The sequence below is a fragment of the Panthera leo genome, chromosome A1 (genome assembly GCF_018350215.1).
Source record: "Panthera leo isolate Ple1 chromosome A1, P.leo_Ple1_pat1.1, whole genome shotgun sequence".
Lineage (NCBI taxonomy): Eukaryota > Metazoa > Chordata > Mammalia > Carnivora > Felidae > Panthera > Panthera leo.
In genome coordinates this window covers 5870642-5888446 of record NC_056679.1, presented here as the reverse complement: position 1 = coordinate 5888446, position 17805 = coordinate 5870642, and the positions used below count along the sequence as shown (strand labels likewise).

The window sequence follows — 17805 nt, the reverse complement described above, 5'->3', positions numbered from 1 at the left end:
TTGATTTGCTGATATTTTGTTGAGTATTTTTGCATCTATGTTCATCAGGGATATTGGCCTGTAAATTTTTTCTATAATGTCTTTATCTGGTTTTGGGGTGTGTGTGTGTGTGTGTGTGTGTGTGTGTGTCTATATCTTTCTATCTATATATACACTTAATGTTTTTTAAAAATATTTATTTATTTATTTATTTATTTATTTATTTATTTAATATATGAAATTTACTGTCAAATTGGTTTCCATACAACACCCAGTGCTCATCCCAAAAGGTGCCCTCCTCAATACCCATCACCCACCCTCCCCTCCCTTCCACCCCCCATCAACCCTCAGTTTGTTCTCAGTTTTTTGTTTTTTTTTTTTTAATTTTTTTTTCAACGTTTTTTATTTATTTTTGGGACAGAGAGAGACAGAGCATGAACGGGGGAGGGGCAGAGAGAGAGGGAGACACAGAATCGGAAACAGGCTCTAGGCTCCGAGCCATCAGCCCAGAGCCTGACGCGGGGCTCGAACTCACGGATCGCGAGATCGTGACCTGGCTGAAGTCGGACGCTTAACTGACTGCGCCACCCAGGCGCCCCTGTTCTCAGTTTTTAACAGTCTCTTATGCTTTGGCTCTCTCCCACTCTAACCTCTTTTTTTTTTTTTTTTTTTTCCTTCCCCTCCCCCATGGGTTTCTGTTATGTTTCTCAGGATCCACATAAGAGTGAAACCATATGGTATCTGTCTTTCTCTGTATGGCTTATTTCACTTAGCATCACACTCTCCAGTTCCATCCACGTTGCTACAAAAGGCCATATTTCATTCTTTCTCATTGCCACGTAGTATTCCATTGTGCATATAAACCACAATTTCTTTATCCATTCATCAGTTGATGGACATTTAGGCTCTTTCCATAATTTGGCTATTGTTGAGAGTGCTGCTATAAACATTGGGGTACAAGTGCCCCTATGCATCAGTACTCCTGTATCCCTTGGATAAATTCCTAGCAGTGCTATTGCTGGGTCATAGGGTAGGTCTATTTTTAATTTTCTGAGGAACCTCCACACTGCTTTCCAGAGCGGCTGCACCAATTTGCATTCCCACCAACAGTGCAAGAGGGTTCCCGTTTCTCCACATCCTCTCCAGCATCTATAGTCTCCTGATTTCTTCATTTTGGCCACTCTGACTGGCGTGAGGTGATATCTGAGTGTGGTTTTGATTTGTATTTCCCTGATGAGGAGCGACATTGAACATCTTTTCATGTGCCTGTTGGCCATCTGGATGTCTTCTTTAGAGAAGTGTCTATTCATGTTTTCTTCCCATTTCTTCACTGGGTTATTTGTTTTTCGGGTGTGGAGTTTGGTGAGCTCTTTATAGATTTTGGATACTAGCCCTTTGTCCGATATGTCATTTGCAAATATCTTTTCCCATTCCGTTGGTTGCCTTTTAGTTTTGTTGGTTGTTTCCTTTGCTGTGCAGAAACTTTTTATCTTCGTAAGGTCCCAGTAATTCACTTTTGCTTTTAATTCCCTTGCCTTTGGGGATGTGTCGAGTAAGAGATTGCTACGGCTGAGGTCAGAGAGGTCTTTTCCTGCTTTCTCCTCTAAGGTTTTGATGGTTTCCTGTCTCACATTCAGGTCCTTTATCCATTTTGAGTTTATTTTTGTGAATGGTGTGAGAAAGTGGTCTAGTTTCAACTTCTGCATGTTGCTGTCCAGTTCTCCCAGCACCATTTGTTAAAGAGACTGTCTTTTTTCCATCGGATGTTCTTTCCTGCTTTGTCAAAGATGAGTTGGCCATACGTTTGTGGGTCTAGTTCTGGGGTTTCTGTTCTATTCCATTGGTCTATGTGTCTGTTTTTGTGCCAATACCATGCTGTCTTGATGATGACAGCTTTGTAGTAGAGGCTAAAGCCTGGGATTGTGATGCCTCCTGCTTTGGTCTTCTTCAAAATTACTTTGGCTATTCGGGGCCTTTTGTGGTTCCATATGAATTTTAGGATTGCTTGTTCTAGTTTCGAGAAGAATGCTGGTGCAATTTTGATTGGGATTGCATTGAATGTGTAGATAGCTTTGGGTAGTATTGACATTTTGACGATATTTATTCTTCCAATCCATGAGCAGGAAATGTCTTTCCATTTCTTTAAATCTTCTTCAATTACCTTCATAAACTTTCTATAGTTTTCAGCATACAGATCTTTCACATCTTTGGTTAGATTTATTCCTAGGTATTTCATGATTCTTGGTGCAATTGTGAATGGGATCAGTTTCTTTATTTGTCTTTCTGTGGCTTCATTGTTAGTGTATAAGAATGCAACTGATTTCTGTACATTGATTTTGTATCCTGCGACTTTGCTGAATTCATGTATCAGTTCTAGCAGACTTTTGGTGGAGTCTGTCGGATTTTCCATGTATAATATCATGTCATCTGCAAAAAGTGAAAGCTTGACTTCATCTTTGCCAATTTTTATGCCTTTGATTTCCTTTTGTTGTCTGATTGCTGATGCTAGAACTTCCAGCACTATGTTAAACAACAGCGGTGAGAGTGGGCATCCCTGTCGTGTTCCTGATCTCAGGGAAAAAGCTCTCAGTTTTTCCCCGTTGAGGATGATGTTAGCTGTGGGCTTTTCATAAATGGCTTTTATGATCTTTAAGTATGTTCCTTCTATCCCGACTTTCTCAAGGGTTTTTATTAAGAAAGGGTGCTGGATTTTGTCAAAGGCCTTTTCTGCATCGATTGACAGGATCATATGGTTCTTCTCTTTTTTATTAATGTGATGTATCACGTTGATTGATTTGCGAATGTTGAACCAGCCCTGCATCCCGGGAATGAATCCCACTTGATCATGATGAATAATTCTTTTTATATGCCGTTGAATTCGATTTGCTAGTATCTTATTGAGAATTTTTGCATCCATATTCATCAGGGATATTGGCCTGTAGTTCTCTTTTTTTACTGGGTCTCTGTCTGGTTTAGGAATCAAAGTAATACTGGCTTCATAGAATGAGTCTGGAAGTTTTCCTTCCCTTTCTATTTCTTGGAATAGCTTGAGAAGGATAGGTATTATCTCTGCTTTAAACGTCTGGTAGAACTCCCCTGGGAAGCCATCTGGTCCTGGACTCTTACTTTTTGGGAGATTTTTGATAACCGATTCAATTTCTTCGCTGGTTATGGGTCTGTTCAAGCTTTCTATTTCCTCCTGATTGAGTTTTGGAAGAGTGTGGGTGTTTAGGAATTTGTCCATTTCTTCCAGGTTGTCCAATTTGTTGGCATATAATTTTTCATAGTATTCCCTGATAATTGTTTGTATCTCTGAGGGATTGGTTGTAATAATTCCATTTTCATTCATGATTTTATCTATTTGGGTCATCTCCCTTTTCTTTTTGAGAAGGCTGGCTAGAGGTTTGTCAATTTTGTTTATTTTTTCAAAAAACCAACTCTTGGTTTCGTTGATCTGCTCTACTGTTTTTTTAGATTCTATGTTGTTTATTTCTGCTCTGATCTTTATTATTTCTCTTCTTCTGCTGGGTTTAGGCTGCCTTTGCTGTTCTGCTTCTATTTCCTTTAGGTGTGCTGTTAGATTTTGTATTTGGGATTTTTCTTGTTTCTTGAGATAGGCCTGGATTGCAATGTATTTTCCTCTCAGGACTGCCTTCGCTGCGTCCCAAAGTGTTTGGATTGTTGTATTTTCATTTTCGTTTGTTTCCATATATTTTTTAATTTCTTCTCTAATTGCCTGGTTGACCCACTCATTCGTTAGTAGGGTATTCTTTAACCTCCATGCTTTTGGAGGTTTTCCAAGACTTTTTCCTGTGGTTGATTTCAAGCTTCATAGCATTGTGGTCTGAAAGTATGCATGGTATAATTTCAATTCTTGTAAACTTATGAAGGGCTGTTTTGTGACCCAGTATGTGATCTATGTTGGAGAATGTTCCATGTGCACTCGAGAAGAAAGTATATTCTGTTGCTTTGGGATGCAGAGTTCTAAATATATCTGTCAAGTCCATCTGATCCAATGTATCATTCAGGGCCCTTGTTTCTTTATTGACCGTGTGTCTAGATGATCTATCCATTTCTGTAAGTGGGGTGTTAAAGTCCCCTGCAATTACCACATTCTTATCAATAAAGTTGCTTATGTTTATGAGTAATTGTTTTATATATTTGGGGGCTCCGGTATTCGGCGCATAGACATTTATAATTGTTAGCTCTTCTTGATGGATAGACCCTGTAATTATTATATAATGCCCTTCTTCATCTCTTGTTACAGCCTTTAATTTATTTTTTATTTATTTATTTATTTATTTATTTATTTATTTATTTATTTATTTATTTTTAATGTTTATTTTCGAGAGAGAGAGAGAGAGACAAAGCATGAACGAGGGAGGGTCAGAGAGAGGGAGACACAGAATCTGAAACAGGCTCCAGGCTCTGAGCTGTCAGCACAGAGCCGGACGCGGGGCTCGAACTCACGGACTGCGAGATCATGACCTGAGCCAAAGCCGCCTGCTTAACCGACTGAGCCACCCAGGCGCCCCACAGCCTTTAATTTAAAGTCTAGTTTGTCTGATATAAGTATGGCTACTCCAGCTTTCTTTTGGCTTCCAGTAGCATGATAAATAGTTCTCCATCCCCTCACTCTCAATCTAAAGGTGTCCTCAGATCTAAAATGAGTCTCTTGTAGACAGCAAATAGATGGGTCTTATTTTTTTATCCATTCTGATACCCTATGTCTTTTGGTTGTCACATTTAATCCATTTACATTCAGTGTTATTATAGAAAGATACGGGTTTAGAGTCATTGTGATGTCTCTATGTTTTATGCTTGTAGTGCTGTCTCTGGTACTTTGTCTCACAGGATCCCCCTTAGGATCTCTTGTAGGGCTGGTTTAGTGGTGACAAATTCCTTCAGTTTTTGTTTGTTTGGGAAGACCTTTATCTCTCCTTCTATTCTAAATGACAGACTTGCTGGATAAAGGATTCTTGGCTGCATATTTTTTCTGTTTAGCACACTGAAGATATCGTGCCAATCCTTTCTGGCCTGCCAAGTTTCAAAAGAGAGATCAGTCACGAGTCTTATAGGTCTCCCTTTATATGTGAGGGCACGTTTATCCCTTGCTGCTTTCAGAATTTTCTCTTTATCCTTGTATTTCGCCAGTTTCACTATGATATGTCGTGCAGAAGATCGATTCAAGTTACGTCTGAAGGGAGTTCTCTGTGCCTCTTGGATTTCAATGCCTTTTTCCTTCCCCAGTTCAGGGAAGTTCTCAGCTATAATTTCTTCAAGTACCCCTTCAGCACCTTTCCCTCTCTCTTCCTCCTCTGGGATACCAATTATGTGTATATTATTTCTTTTTAGTGTATCACTTAGTTCTCTAATTTTCCCCTCATACTCCTGGATTTTTTTATCTCTCTTTCTCTCAGCTTCCTCTTTTTCCATAACTTTATCTTCTAGTTCACCTATTCTCTCCTCTGCCTCTTCAATCCGAGCCGTCGTTTCCATTTTGTTTTGCATTTCGTTTAAAGCGCTTTTCAGCTCCTCGTGACTGTTCCTTAGTCCCTTGATCTCTGTAGCAAGAGATTCTCTGCTGTCCTCTATACTGTTTTCAAGCCCAGCGATTAATTTTATGACTATTATTCTAAATTCACTTTCTGTTATATTATTTAAATCCTTTTTGATCAGTTCATTAGCTGTTGTTATTTCCTGGAGATTCTTCTGAGGGGAATTCTTCCGTTTGGTCATTTTGGATAGTCCCTGGAGTGGTGAGGACCTGCAGGGCCCTTCCCCCGTGCTGTGGTGTATAACTGGAGTTGGTGGGTGGGGCCGCAGTCCGACCTGATGTCTGCCCCCAGCCCACCGCTGGGGCCACAGTCAGACTGGTGTGTGCCTTCTCTTCCCCTCTCCTAGGGGCGGGATTCACTGTGGGGTGGCGTGGCCCGTCTGGGCTACTTGCACACTGCCGGGCTTGTGGTGCTGGGGATCTGGCGTATTAGCTGGGGTGGGTAGGCAAGGTGCACGGGGGCGGGAGGGGCAGGCTTAGCTCGCTTCTCCTTAGGTGATCCACTTCAGGAGGGGCCCCGTGGCAGCGGGAGGGATTCAGACCCGCTGCCGGAGGTTTGGCTCCGCAGAAGCACAGAGTTGGGTGTTTGCGCGGAGCGAGCAAGTTCCCTGGCAGGAACCGGTTCTCTTTGGGATTTTGGCTGGGGGATGGGCGGGGGAGATGGCGCTGGCGAGCGCCTTTGTTCCCCACCAAGCTGAGCTCTGTCGTCCGGGGGCTCGGCAGCTCTCCCTCCCTTTGTCCTCCAGCCTTCCCGCTTTCCGAGCAGAGCTGTTAACTTATGACCTCCCAGACGCTAAGTCGCGCTTGCTGTCGGAACACAGTCTGTCCGGCCCCTCCGATTTTGCCAGCCAGACTCGGGGCTCTGCTTGGCCGGCGAGCCGCCCCTCCGCCCCGGCTCCCTCCCGCCAGTCCGTGGAGCACGCACCGCCTCGCCGCCCTTCCTCCCCTCTTCCGTGGGCCTCTCGTCTGCGCTTGACTCCGGAGACTCCGTTCCGCTAATCCTCTGGCGGTTTTCTGGGTTCTTTAGGCAGGTGTAGGTGGAATCTAAGTGATCGGCAGGACTCGCGGTGAGCCCAGCGTCCTCCTACGCCGCCATCTTCCCTCTCTCCCACACTTAATGTTTTCTAGAGACCTTTGATGAGATTTCTCGTGGCAAGAAAAAGAACTTGGAGTTTTGATTTTCTTAGGTTTGATGGCTTGAAATTTACTTTGCATATTAACATAAAATTTCACCTGCAGTATAAAACAAAGAGAACCTCTGAAAGAAGTATAAATATTAAAGGCAGAATTCTTGTAGGATGAACTTCTTTTTACTAAATGTTCAAATATTTTGAGGATTTAAAGAAAAGAACTTAAATGTCTTTGCTCTTAATTTTTATATTTATGTTGTTTATCATGTTTGTTTTTTCTTTATTTAGGTAAAATATTTATTTTCTGATAAAACAGGAACACTCACTTGCAATATTATGACATTGAAGAAGTGTACCATTGCAGGTATAATTTATGGGTAAGTGGCGCTTTTTTTGCCATACTCTGTTGAAAATTCTCATTTTTTAAACAAATTAATAAGTCTTTATTTACTTCAAAACTTAAATGAATTTCTAATAACATAGCTATATCTGAATGAGACTGAAACTTAAATGAAAACTGGCAGTTGTTAAAAAATATGGTTTATATCTGCTTTTTTTATGTGTTTTTTTAAGAATTCCTGAAGTTTTTTATATTTATAGCCTTATAACTTCCCTCGTTTTCCCTCAGAAATCTGTCAAACAGAAGTGATACCGTTTTGGACAACCTAAGGTAACTAGACAACATTCTTTTCTACTTTGCCCATGTTCCTTTTCCCCTGTAAGGGGCTTTTTGTCAGTACTGGAGTTCTGATATATGGTAACACAGCTATCCCTTGTCCAGATCTCCAAAGGCAGTTCCCAGAAATCTCCCCTGGATGGATCTTTCCCATGTGATAGTCAAAGAACCCAGAATCCAGACTTTGATTTATTGATTTTATGGTTACTCTGTCTTAAACTCTGTATAATTACATGGTTTTCAACACAGATTTAGGCATTTTCTTTATTTTTTTATTTTTTTATTTTTTATTTTATTTTATTTTTTTTTAAAAGAGGGAACACTTCTTTTTTTTTTTTTTCAACGTTTTTTATTTATTCTTGGGACAGAGAGAGACAGAGCATGAACGGGGGAGGGGCAGAGAGAGAGGGAGACACACAGAATCGGAAACAGGCTCCAGGCTCCGAGCCATCAGCCCAGAGCCTGACGCGGGGCTCAAACTCACGGACCGCGAGATCGTGACCTGGCTGAAGTCGGACGCTTAACCGACTGCGCCACCCAGGCGCCCCAGATTTAGGCATTTTCTAATGCCATTTTGCAACTTGAGGGCTGAGAGGATGTATAATTTGACAGAACCTTAAATATTTACTATACAGCTCACCCTTGAACAACACAGGGGTTAGGGGTGCTGACCCTCTCCAGGCAGTTGAAAATCCGTGTATAGCTTTTAACTCCCCAATTAACTACTCAGAGACTATTGTTGGACCAGAAGCCTTACCTATAATGTAAACAATCGATTACCACATATTTTGTACATGTATTATAGATTGTACTCTCAAAGTAAAGCTAGAGAAAAGGAACTGTTACTAAGAAAATTACAAGGAAGACAAAATACATTTACCGTACTGTACAAGAAAAATCTGTGTGTCAGTGGACCTGCACAGTCCATGTTGTTCAAGCATCCCCCGTAATTCTGTAGGCTTCATAGTGTAACTTCCTGAAATCAGGAGATGGGGCTGCGTGTTCACTTTAGGTCCATTTGATCCCTGACTGGCTCTGTCAGGAACTTTTAATTACAGTAAATCTTCTCTGTTCTTCCTCAGTGCATCACCGTCTGTCATCACAGAATCCGGTGCATTTAATGACCCAACATTGTTGCAGAACTTTGAGGATGGCCACGTAAGTCTGCTGTTTTCACTCCATGTCAACACGGTAATGCTACATAACTTTAAAACATATATATGGTTTATTAAAAGGTATAATTTTCTGAGCCAGGAAAGAGAGGGTCTTGAAATTTTTTTGATATTAATATAGTGAACAGCGGATTCCATACTGATGTTATGAGGGGAGTGCCAAACTAACTGGTGTGAATGAGTCCAAACATCACTCAAGAACATTTTACTGTGTAGCAATCTGTGTAAGAAAATCTCTGAATGCTTTTAAGCGCTTTGGTTCTATTGTATTTTACCAATAACTTCACTTACCAATTTTAAAATACTGATCTACTTGATTTGAAATCTTGGTCTTCTCAAAAATAAAAGTGGTCTTTTATTTTTATTTATTTTTATTTTTAAGTGTATTTATTTTTGAAAGAGGGAGAGAGAGAGAGAGAGAGAGCACAAGCAGAGTCAGAGAGAGAGGGAAAGAGAGAATCACAAGCAGGCTCTGCACCGTCAGCATGGAGCCCCATGTGGGGCTTGAACTCCCAAATCGTGAGATCATGACCTGAGAGGAAATCAAGAGTTGGACGCTTGACTGAGCCACCCAGGCGCCCCACCCATCAAAACTAAAAGTGATCTTTTAAAACATGAATCTTTTCGCGTTCTTCCTTTGCTTCAAAACCTTCGGAGGACTGGCACGCCACTTAAGATAAAATCCTAGCTCGTCACTGTGGCTTTCTCTCCCACCTGATTCTGTGTCATTATTCCCCTTGCTCAAGACGCTGGAGTCACACAAACTTGAAGCTCGCCAACCTATGACTCTGTCTCCTGCCTCGGAGCCTCTGAAAGTGCTGTCCATCCCCTTTGTCTAGCCTGTGCCACGGTCACAGGTCACAGTCACACAGCTAACTAACTTTTCCACTTAGGTCTTAGTTTAGATATTATGTCCTCCAATTCCGCCCCCCCCCCCCCCCCCCCCAGATCACCTACCTAAAATACGCCCCTCCTGGCTCTGTGACGACCCCTACTTATTTCCTCCGGCTTTGAGAAAACCTGTTTCCCCGGGGAGGAGAGAAGCTCCAAGAGGGTAGGGTCATCTTGTTCCCTGAGGTCTCCCCGGCCCTGCACGGTCTGCCTTGGTAGCCACTCTGCAAACACATTCCGCGTGCCCGATGCGGTTTGCAGTCAGCGCTTGGCTCCCTGTGTCCCTGAGGTGAAAACCGCAGTTGTTGCTACCTGCAGACTGTATCTAACTCTTGTGCCACCGGTGTTGGAAGAGACTCACTGGCTCTGTGCCTTTTTTGTAGCCCACGAGAGATTACATAAAGGAGTTTCTCACCCTGTTATGTGTGTGTCACACTGTTGTTCCTGAGAGAGACGGAGGTAATATAACCTACCAGGCTTCCTCCCCAGGTAGGTGTCTGTCGCGTGCTCCTGGAGCACCCGGTAGGTGATGAACCCCGAGAAGAGGTGGTGCCGTCACTGATCCCGCCTGCCCCTGCGTCGCTCCTTCTCAGCCGTCCTTATGGATCAGGGCTGTTGATGGTGCTGTGCGGTTTTGAGCCACGCTGCAGCGCTGGGGATCCTGCTCCCCACACCCCCAAAGACTGCCCTAAGGACGTTGGTGGAGACGGCTCTTTGAGCTAGGGCTCGGTGGAACATTTAGTCATAATCAGTAACAAGGCAGGAGTAAGGTTAAGGCACTGCGGCATTTTGTGGTCATTCTATCAATGGCTTGTAGAACAAAACCGTAATGAGGACTAAGAAAGGAATTTAGGCCGGTAAATAGATCTCAGCCTCACTGAAAGGGGTCTATTTAAGCAGATTTCCTCTTTCATGAACGCTATCTGGTAGTTAGATAAGTGCATTTGGAGCCCCCCCCCCCAAAAAAAAAGCCAAGTTAAAAAAATGTCATGGTATTTTAGCGCTGGAGAATAGAAATCTGTATCAAATTAAATTCAGCGTTAATATCTTCATTCAGTCTCCATTAATACAGACTTTTTGTTGGTAGATGAAGCAGCTTTAGTGAAAGGAATGAAGAAACTTGGCTTTGTTTTTACTACAAGAACGCCATCCTCTGTCACCATAAATGCTGTGAGTAGCATCTTACCTTCTCATGATTCACGTGCCCCTTCCAGAGAGACGCAGTAGAGTAGTTGAGTCTGGGAGCTCTGGGATCACAGTGCCTGGGATGCCCACCTGGCCCACACCTTCCCAGCCATTTGTCTCAAGTGTGTTCCTTCTGTGTCTACCCCAGTTCCCCTATCGTGCGTGTCACAGGGTTCTTGTGAGGACTAAATGAGTTAATGTATGAAAAGTAACCGGAATTAGTGAGAAAGCACAGAGAAAGTGAACTATTCCAAAGAGTCAGAATCATCAGATCTTCAAGAAATACACTACTTTTTTTCTATGAAAAATTGAAATGTTTCCAACTATTTTTTTGTGAGTTGTTATTATGTTGATTTGTTCATTCTATTTATTCATATATATAATATATATTATTTATAAATATATATATTATATATATATTTATGTACGATATATATATATATTTTGTCTCGATGACCACTTACCACAAGCCTTTAATATCATGGGGAAGGACTGATGCAATGCAAACATGATGCTCAACTCACTAATTTTTTTTTCTAGTAATAATGCAGTGGTTAGGGATGTTTACTAGACATTCAGCCCTTGGCAGAATGGACTGAATGATTCATCCTTATACCCAGAGTACATGCCACATGGACCACTCTCTAATTATTTGAAATTCTGCACTGCCTTCTTGGTGAACTGATCATGGCTACAGGAAGTCAAGAAGCTGTAACTGGAAAAATTTAGAAAAGAATTCAGATTTTACTGATATAAAATTTTATAGCATGCTGTCTCTTTCCATGCTTATCTCTTCAAATTATCTAAGGATTAAGGATTTCACTTGAACCGTGTGACTTTATGACAGGACTTACTTGTTTTTCCATTTCTGTCTGTTGATGGTCTCCACGTCCCCTTACAACATGAGAGTGTTTATAAACTGTTTCTCGTGGTGCTGACTTTATACTGAAAAGAGGTGTTTCAGCCTTAAATCTGCACTCTGAGAAGCATTTTTCTAACTATTCCCCAGTTTGCAAACAATGTTCTTGCCAGAAGAGGGCGCCATCATTTCATCAAGTTTGTAAGGAAATTTCTGTTTTGAAAAAGATGTGTAGTTGTCGGGTAAAACTTGTTTCCGACTGGGAGAGTGAGAGGTTTTGCAAGATGAGTACTTTTTTCCTCAGGTAAGAATATGTTGTCTTACCTTCCTATAGATGGGAGAAAACTTCACATTTGAAATTCTTAACATCCTGGAGTTTTCTAGGTAAGCTACCTTTTCATTTTGTTCATGTATTCTCCAGGGCTCTTTCCATGACTCTTCAGTTAGGATTTGGAAATGTAAATCAAAGCTTTAATGCAGAATCATGAAATTCTTGTCAGCTTCCATCGAGCCTTAAATCTGAGCCTGGTGCTCACTTCTTTAGGCCTCATTAGGCCAAATCCCCTTTTGTAGCTGAGAGGGGTTCCCACACCTCTCCTTCTCAGCTCTCGTCAGAGTCAGACTTGAGATTTCACATCCGGGTTATTACTTATTGAGTGTGTCGCCAACTAGACTCGGGATCCCAGGAACGCGTGAGTCACCTTCTGTGGAATGTGGTATTCAGTAAGTGCTCAATAAACACTTGATGAATAGATGAATATTGGACATTATATTTACAAATAAACCCAAAATGATTTCTTTAAACATAAGACAGTGAAGTACCTCCTTTTTTTACCCCCAAAGGAGGCAATGTGCATCCACATTGTCTTCTCTTCTCTTGGGTTTCAGAGGGCCTTCCGGTCCAGCTACTGTGGCCTGGTCCCCATAGCCTATTGTGAGGACATTGGTGATGATTTTATTTTCATTGCACTGTTTTAAAGACTCACAGAGTCTCAGTCTCTTAGACCATCTGAGCATTTCTAATGTGGAATCTGAAAAATTAGAAAGAGAAATGCTAGAAAATTAGGAAAGGAATAATTCGTTCTTCCCAAAGCCAGGTGATTTTAAAAATCTTTTTAAAAATATAATTTATTGTCAAATTGGCTTCCATACAACACCCAGTACTCATTCCAACAGGTGCCCTCTTCAATGCCCATCACCCATTTTCCCCTTCCCCCATCCCCCCTCAGTTTGTTCTCTGTATTTAAGAGTCTCTCGTGGTTTGCCTCCCTCCCTCTCTGTTTGTAACTATTTTTCCCCCTTCCTTTCCCCCATGGACTTCTGTTAAGTTTCTCAAGATCCACATATGAGTAAGACTTATTGGCCAGTGACATGCTTTAAAAAAAGCTTTGAACCTCAGAAAAGTTGTTGTTACCAACTTGTCTCTTGAGGACAGCTTCTTCTAAAAACCGTATTACAAGAAAATGTATCTCAGTGCTGATTCTAGCTCTCCCTTTACTTCATATCTGACTGTCACTACTACCAGAGCACTCGTTTCCTGCCCTTAAAGTACGAGCTCCTAGCTGGGTGACACTGGAATGACTCAATTGCCTTTAGTGGCATTCTGACAGCTAGGCAGTTAGAGCAATTGCTGGCCCCTGTCCCTATTGAGATGCTTCCTAGCTCAAGTGTTCAGGTGTGGGGCTACTCACTGGGACCCTCCCCCCCGCTGGATTGTGCAACACGTAGCATTGTAGGATATGATGAATATCTGAGAAGGTGCTGATTTGCAGGTAGTTTGTTTGAGTCTCTTGAAAAGTTGTTGTAAGCCATGGAGAGCCATCCAAGGTTAAGGTTAGGGAATGACAAGATGAGGAAAAAGGAAAAAAAAAAAAAAGATTTTGGCCAGTTTACTTTGGCAGGGTGTGGGATAAGGAGGAGAGGGGAGATCTTCAAGCCTATTTGGGCTGCTAACTCAGGAATGAAAGCAATGAGTTTAACTTCTGTCTATAATCATAAAAAAACAAAAAGGAAAAAAATCCAGAGGACAGAACTACACAGAAAAATAACTGGCATCTCTCAAGCCAGCAGTTGAACATCTCTGTGCAGCAGAGTGGGGACAGGAGGGTCTACTTGACAGAGATGTTGTGAGGCCTGAAAAATACACAACCAGGGAAGCTTTCCTCTTTCCTCATCAGTTCGTAAGTGATTATATTATATATGCTATATGTATATATAATTTATGTCTTATATGTGTAATGCATGATACGTGTATGTTACATTATATATGTATTACATAATACATAATAGTAATAATATAAAACAATATGTTATACGTATTACGCTATGTAATTAACATGTAAATATATATATACACACACGTATATGTATATATATTTGTGCTAATAAATTTCCATGGAAGAAAAGGATAGTAACTGAGAAACAGTAGTAGTAGAAGGTGGAGATTTAGATTAGAATCTGTTTAAAGAAACAGGTAAAGAAAAAAGAAATGGAGGCTGGCAAGAAACATGTTGGCCTTTTCACTAATGGTCAGTGGAGGACTCTGAGAATTCTTTTAACTTGGATTTTGTGTGTGTGTGTGTGTGTGTGTGTGTGTGTGTGTGTGTGTGTTAGCACCATGTACTGAGGAACATGGAAACCAATAATGCATTTCATATTGTCTCAGTAATAGAAAAAGGATGTCTGTAATTGTCCGAACTCCTACAGGAAAGCTCCGGCTGTACTGCAAAGGGGCTGTAAGTATCATGATTCATCATTCGTATTAACGCCTTCCCTCTGTTTCAACAACTTGCAGGAAGCCTTTTACAACTTTGCAATTATTTTTCAATGTTACTTTGAATCTGCTGTTACCATTGATCGTTGCCAGCATCAGCCAAGGCTGAAAAGTCCTTTCTGGGTAGCCCCAAAGCTTCCCCAAGACTCAAGTCATTGAAATTTATGGTGATCCACACCAGAGTTTATTAAGCTTTAATGTCAGTGAAAAATTTGTTGTCACTTAGTTGGTCTGTTGAGAACTAATGAGTAGATTGTTGATGCTAAGAGTTTAGAGCAGGAATTTTGATCCCCATTTCAAGCCCAAAGTGCTTGGATATGGTGACTCTCAGGAAATAGCTTTGCCTCTGTAAATCCTTTTTTTTTTAAGCACGTATATATTTGTTCACAGCCATATATACTTAAAAGAAAAACAGCTTACAGGGCGCCTGGGTGGCTCAGTCGGTTGAACGTCTGACTTCAGCTCAGGTCATGATCTCACGGTCCGTGAGTACGAGCCCTGCGTCGGGCTCTGTGTGGACAGCTCGGAGCCTGGAGCTGCTTCTGATTCTGTGTCTCCCTCTCTCTCTGCCCCTCCCCTGCTCATGCTCTGTCTCTCTCTCTGTCTCAAAAATAAATAAAACATTAAAAATTAAAAAAAAAAAGAAAGAAAAACAGCTTTATTGAGGTAAAATAAACTGCACATTATTTAAAGTGTATAATTTGATACGTTTTGATACCAGTCTACTTTCTGTCAACTACAGATTCGTTTGCATTTATTACATTTTATATAAAGTCATATAGGATATATGACTTATCGTGTAGCTTCTTTAACTCATAATTATTCCATTTTTATTTACTTATTTTCTTCCAAGATTTTGTTTAAATTCTAGTTAGTTAACATAGAATGTAGTATTGTTTTAGGAGTAGAATTTCATGACTCATCACTTACATACAACACCCAGTGCTCATCCCAACAGGTGCCCTCCTTAATGCCCCTCCCCCATTTAGCCCATCCCCCACCCACCTCCCTCCATCAACCCTCACTTTGTTCTCTGTTGTTAAGAGTCTCTTGTGGTTTGTTTCCCGCTCTTCTCTTTTCCCCTTCCTTCCCATATGTTCATCTGTTTCATCTCTTAAATTCCACATATGAGTGAAATCATATGGTAGGCTAGCTAGTTATTGGTTTTATTGATATTCCTGAAGAAAGTGCTTCCAGATTTGATTTTTCTTCAATGTTTCTCTGTTTCCTATTTCATTAACTTCTACTCTTTATTATTCCTATTATTTTGCCTACTTGTGGCTTCATTTGCTCCTCTTTTTCTAGTTTATTTTTTATTTTAAAGACAGAGAGAGAGTGTGAGCAAGGGAAAGATGCAGAGGGGGAGAGAGAGAGAGAGAGAGAGAGAGAGAGAGAGAGAGAGAGAGAGAAAATCTTAAGCAGGCTCCACGTTTAGTGCAGAGCCCAATGTGGGGCTCAATTCCACCACCCTGGGGTCATGACCTGAGCCAACATCAAGAGCTGGATGCTCAATTGACTGAGCCACCCAAACACCTCAGTCTTTTTATAGTTTCTTAAGGCGGAACTTGATTTGAGAACTTTCTTTCTTTCTTTTTTAATACAAATGTTTAGTCCTATACATTTCCTAATTATTGCTTTAGCAGAATGTCACAAATTTTGATGTGCTGCATTTTCATTTTCATTCATTCAAAATATTCTAAGTTTTGTTTTAATGTCTTCTTTGACTCATGGGTTCTTTTTAAGTATGTGTTTTTAAATATTTGGGCATTTGCTAGAGCTATTCTTTTAATTGATTTATAACATAATTCTGTTTTAGTAGAGAACATACTCTATATAACTTGAATCCTTTATTTTATTGGAACTTGTTTTATGGTTCATATTATGACCTATCAAATGTTAAATGTTTTGTATGCACATAAAAAGTCTGAGTATTCTGTTGTTGTGGGATAAAGTAGTTTATAACTATTAGTTAAGTTGGTTGATACTATCATCCAAATCTTTTATATCCTTGATGACTCTGTCTACTTGTTCTATCAGTGATTGAAAGGGGGATATTAAAATCCCCAAATATCATTGTGTCTGAATGGTGATTTTTCATCTTCAAGTTCTTTTAGCTTTTCCTTCATTGCATTTGCTTCTATTAGTTTAAGCTTCATTTTGCAGCTATGTCATTAGGTGTATAAACATTCAGGATTGCCAATTCCTCTTGATGAAATTGACCCTTTTGTCAGTGCAAAATGATTTTCCTTATCCCCAGCAATTTTCTTCACTCTGAATTCTCTATTGTCTGGTTATAACATAGCCATCACAGGCTTCTTTTGATTAGTGTTGCTATGGTATATTTTTTTCTTTCTTTTTAGCCCATTTGTGTCTTCATACTTAAAGTACGATTCTTCTAGGAAACATGTAGTTGGTTGTTTTTTGTTTTGTTTTGTTTTTTATCTTTAATCCATCCTGGAATTCTCTGCCTTTTAACTGGATATTAAACCATTTACATGTGCTTACTGATACAGCTAGGTTTAAACACATCATTTTGCCATTTATTTTCTATTTGTTCCAGTTCTTTTTTCATTTATGACAAGAATTACTTATTTTTTTATTCCTATATCTCTCCTTTTTAAAATTTGATTAGTTGTTTTAGGTCTTAGAGTGGGCATCTTTAATTTATTACATTCTGTCTTGGAGTGATTATATACCTTACAATTCTGTACTTCCATCTGTTTCCAGCCAATCTTTGTGCTCTTGTCAGACATTTTAATTTTATAAATGTTATAAACTTCACAGTGTATTGTTATTAATTTTGCTCAAGCAATTATCCTTGTTAAAATAAATAAGAAAAATACTGTGTGTGACACACACTCATGTCATTATCAGTTTCAGTGCTCTTCAGACTCATGTTTCTATTTGCTATAATCTCCTCTCTGACAGATTCCCTTTACCATATCTTATAGCATGCATCTGTTGGCAGTAAGTTTTTTCAGCCTGTTTATGTCTGAAAAATATTTTTATTTCATCTTTATTTTCTCTCACCTTCATTTTGAAATAAATTTTTGCGGAATATAGGATTCCAGGTTGACAATTTTTTTCTTTCAGTTCTTTAAAGATCGCACTTTACTGGCTTATCACTTGCATTGTCTCAGTGAAAAGTCTGTTACCTCTGTTCCTCTGTATGTAATGTATCCTCTTTGGAATTGTGCCTTCCCTGGGACTGCTTGAGTTCCTCACATCTATTGTATATGACAATAAAATTGTAATGCAGTATTTAGAATTTGGACTGTCAGGCTTAGATAAGATGTTAGTCACAGGAATTTTTTTTTTTTTTTTTTTTTTATAGGATACAGTGATTTATGAGAGACTTTCAGATGACTCTCTCTTTGTGAAGGAGACATTAACCCATCTGGAACATTTTGCCAAAGAAGGTAAGTGAAAATTGTTTAGAATGATGTTTCCTTTTGAAATGCTCTTCTTAAATATTGAAATTATAAACAATGTATGTCATTGATGCTTGGCTGGCAAGGGGAGCTCATTCATATATGTGACTTTGTAATGCCTTCTGTTTGCTTAAAAGTAAATGGTTCTTCAA

General features: G+C 40.1%; 1 protein-coding gene across 11 annotated transcripts in view; it reads left to right on the top strand.

The window, feature by feature from the left end:
* LOC122217771 (phospholipid-transporting ATPase IB-like) overlaps positions 1-17805 on the top strand; it is a 220755-nt gene that overhangs the window by 73890 nt on the left and 129060 nt on the right. For all 11 annotated transcript variants that reach the window (XR_006201859.1, XM_042935461.1, XM_042935374.1 and 8 more), the window contains 8 exons: positions 6955-7043; positions 7295-7336; positions 8425-8500; positions 9789-9894; positions 10493-10575; positions 11784-11833; positions 14115-14184; positions 17557-17641. Coding sequence is in view for 10 of the 11 variants with exons in the window: in XM_042935461.1 (XP_042791395.1) it covers positions 6955-7043; positions 7295-7336; positions 8425-8500; positions 9789-9894; positions 10493-10575; positions 11784-11833; positions 14115-14184; positions 17557-17641 (601 nt within the window). In the remaining variant the exon portion in view is untranslated. The remainder of the gene's footprint in view (positions 1-6954; positions 7044-7294; positions 7337-8424; positions 8501-9788; positions 9895-10492; positions 10576-11783; positions 11834-14114; positions 14185-17556; positions 17642-17805) is intronic.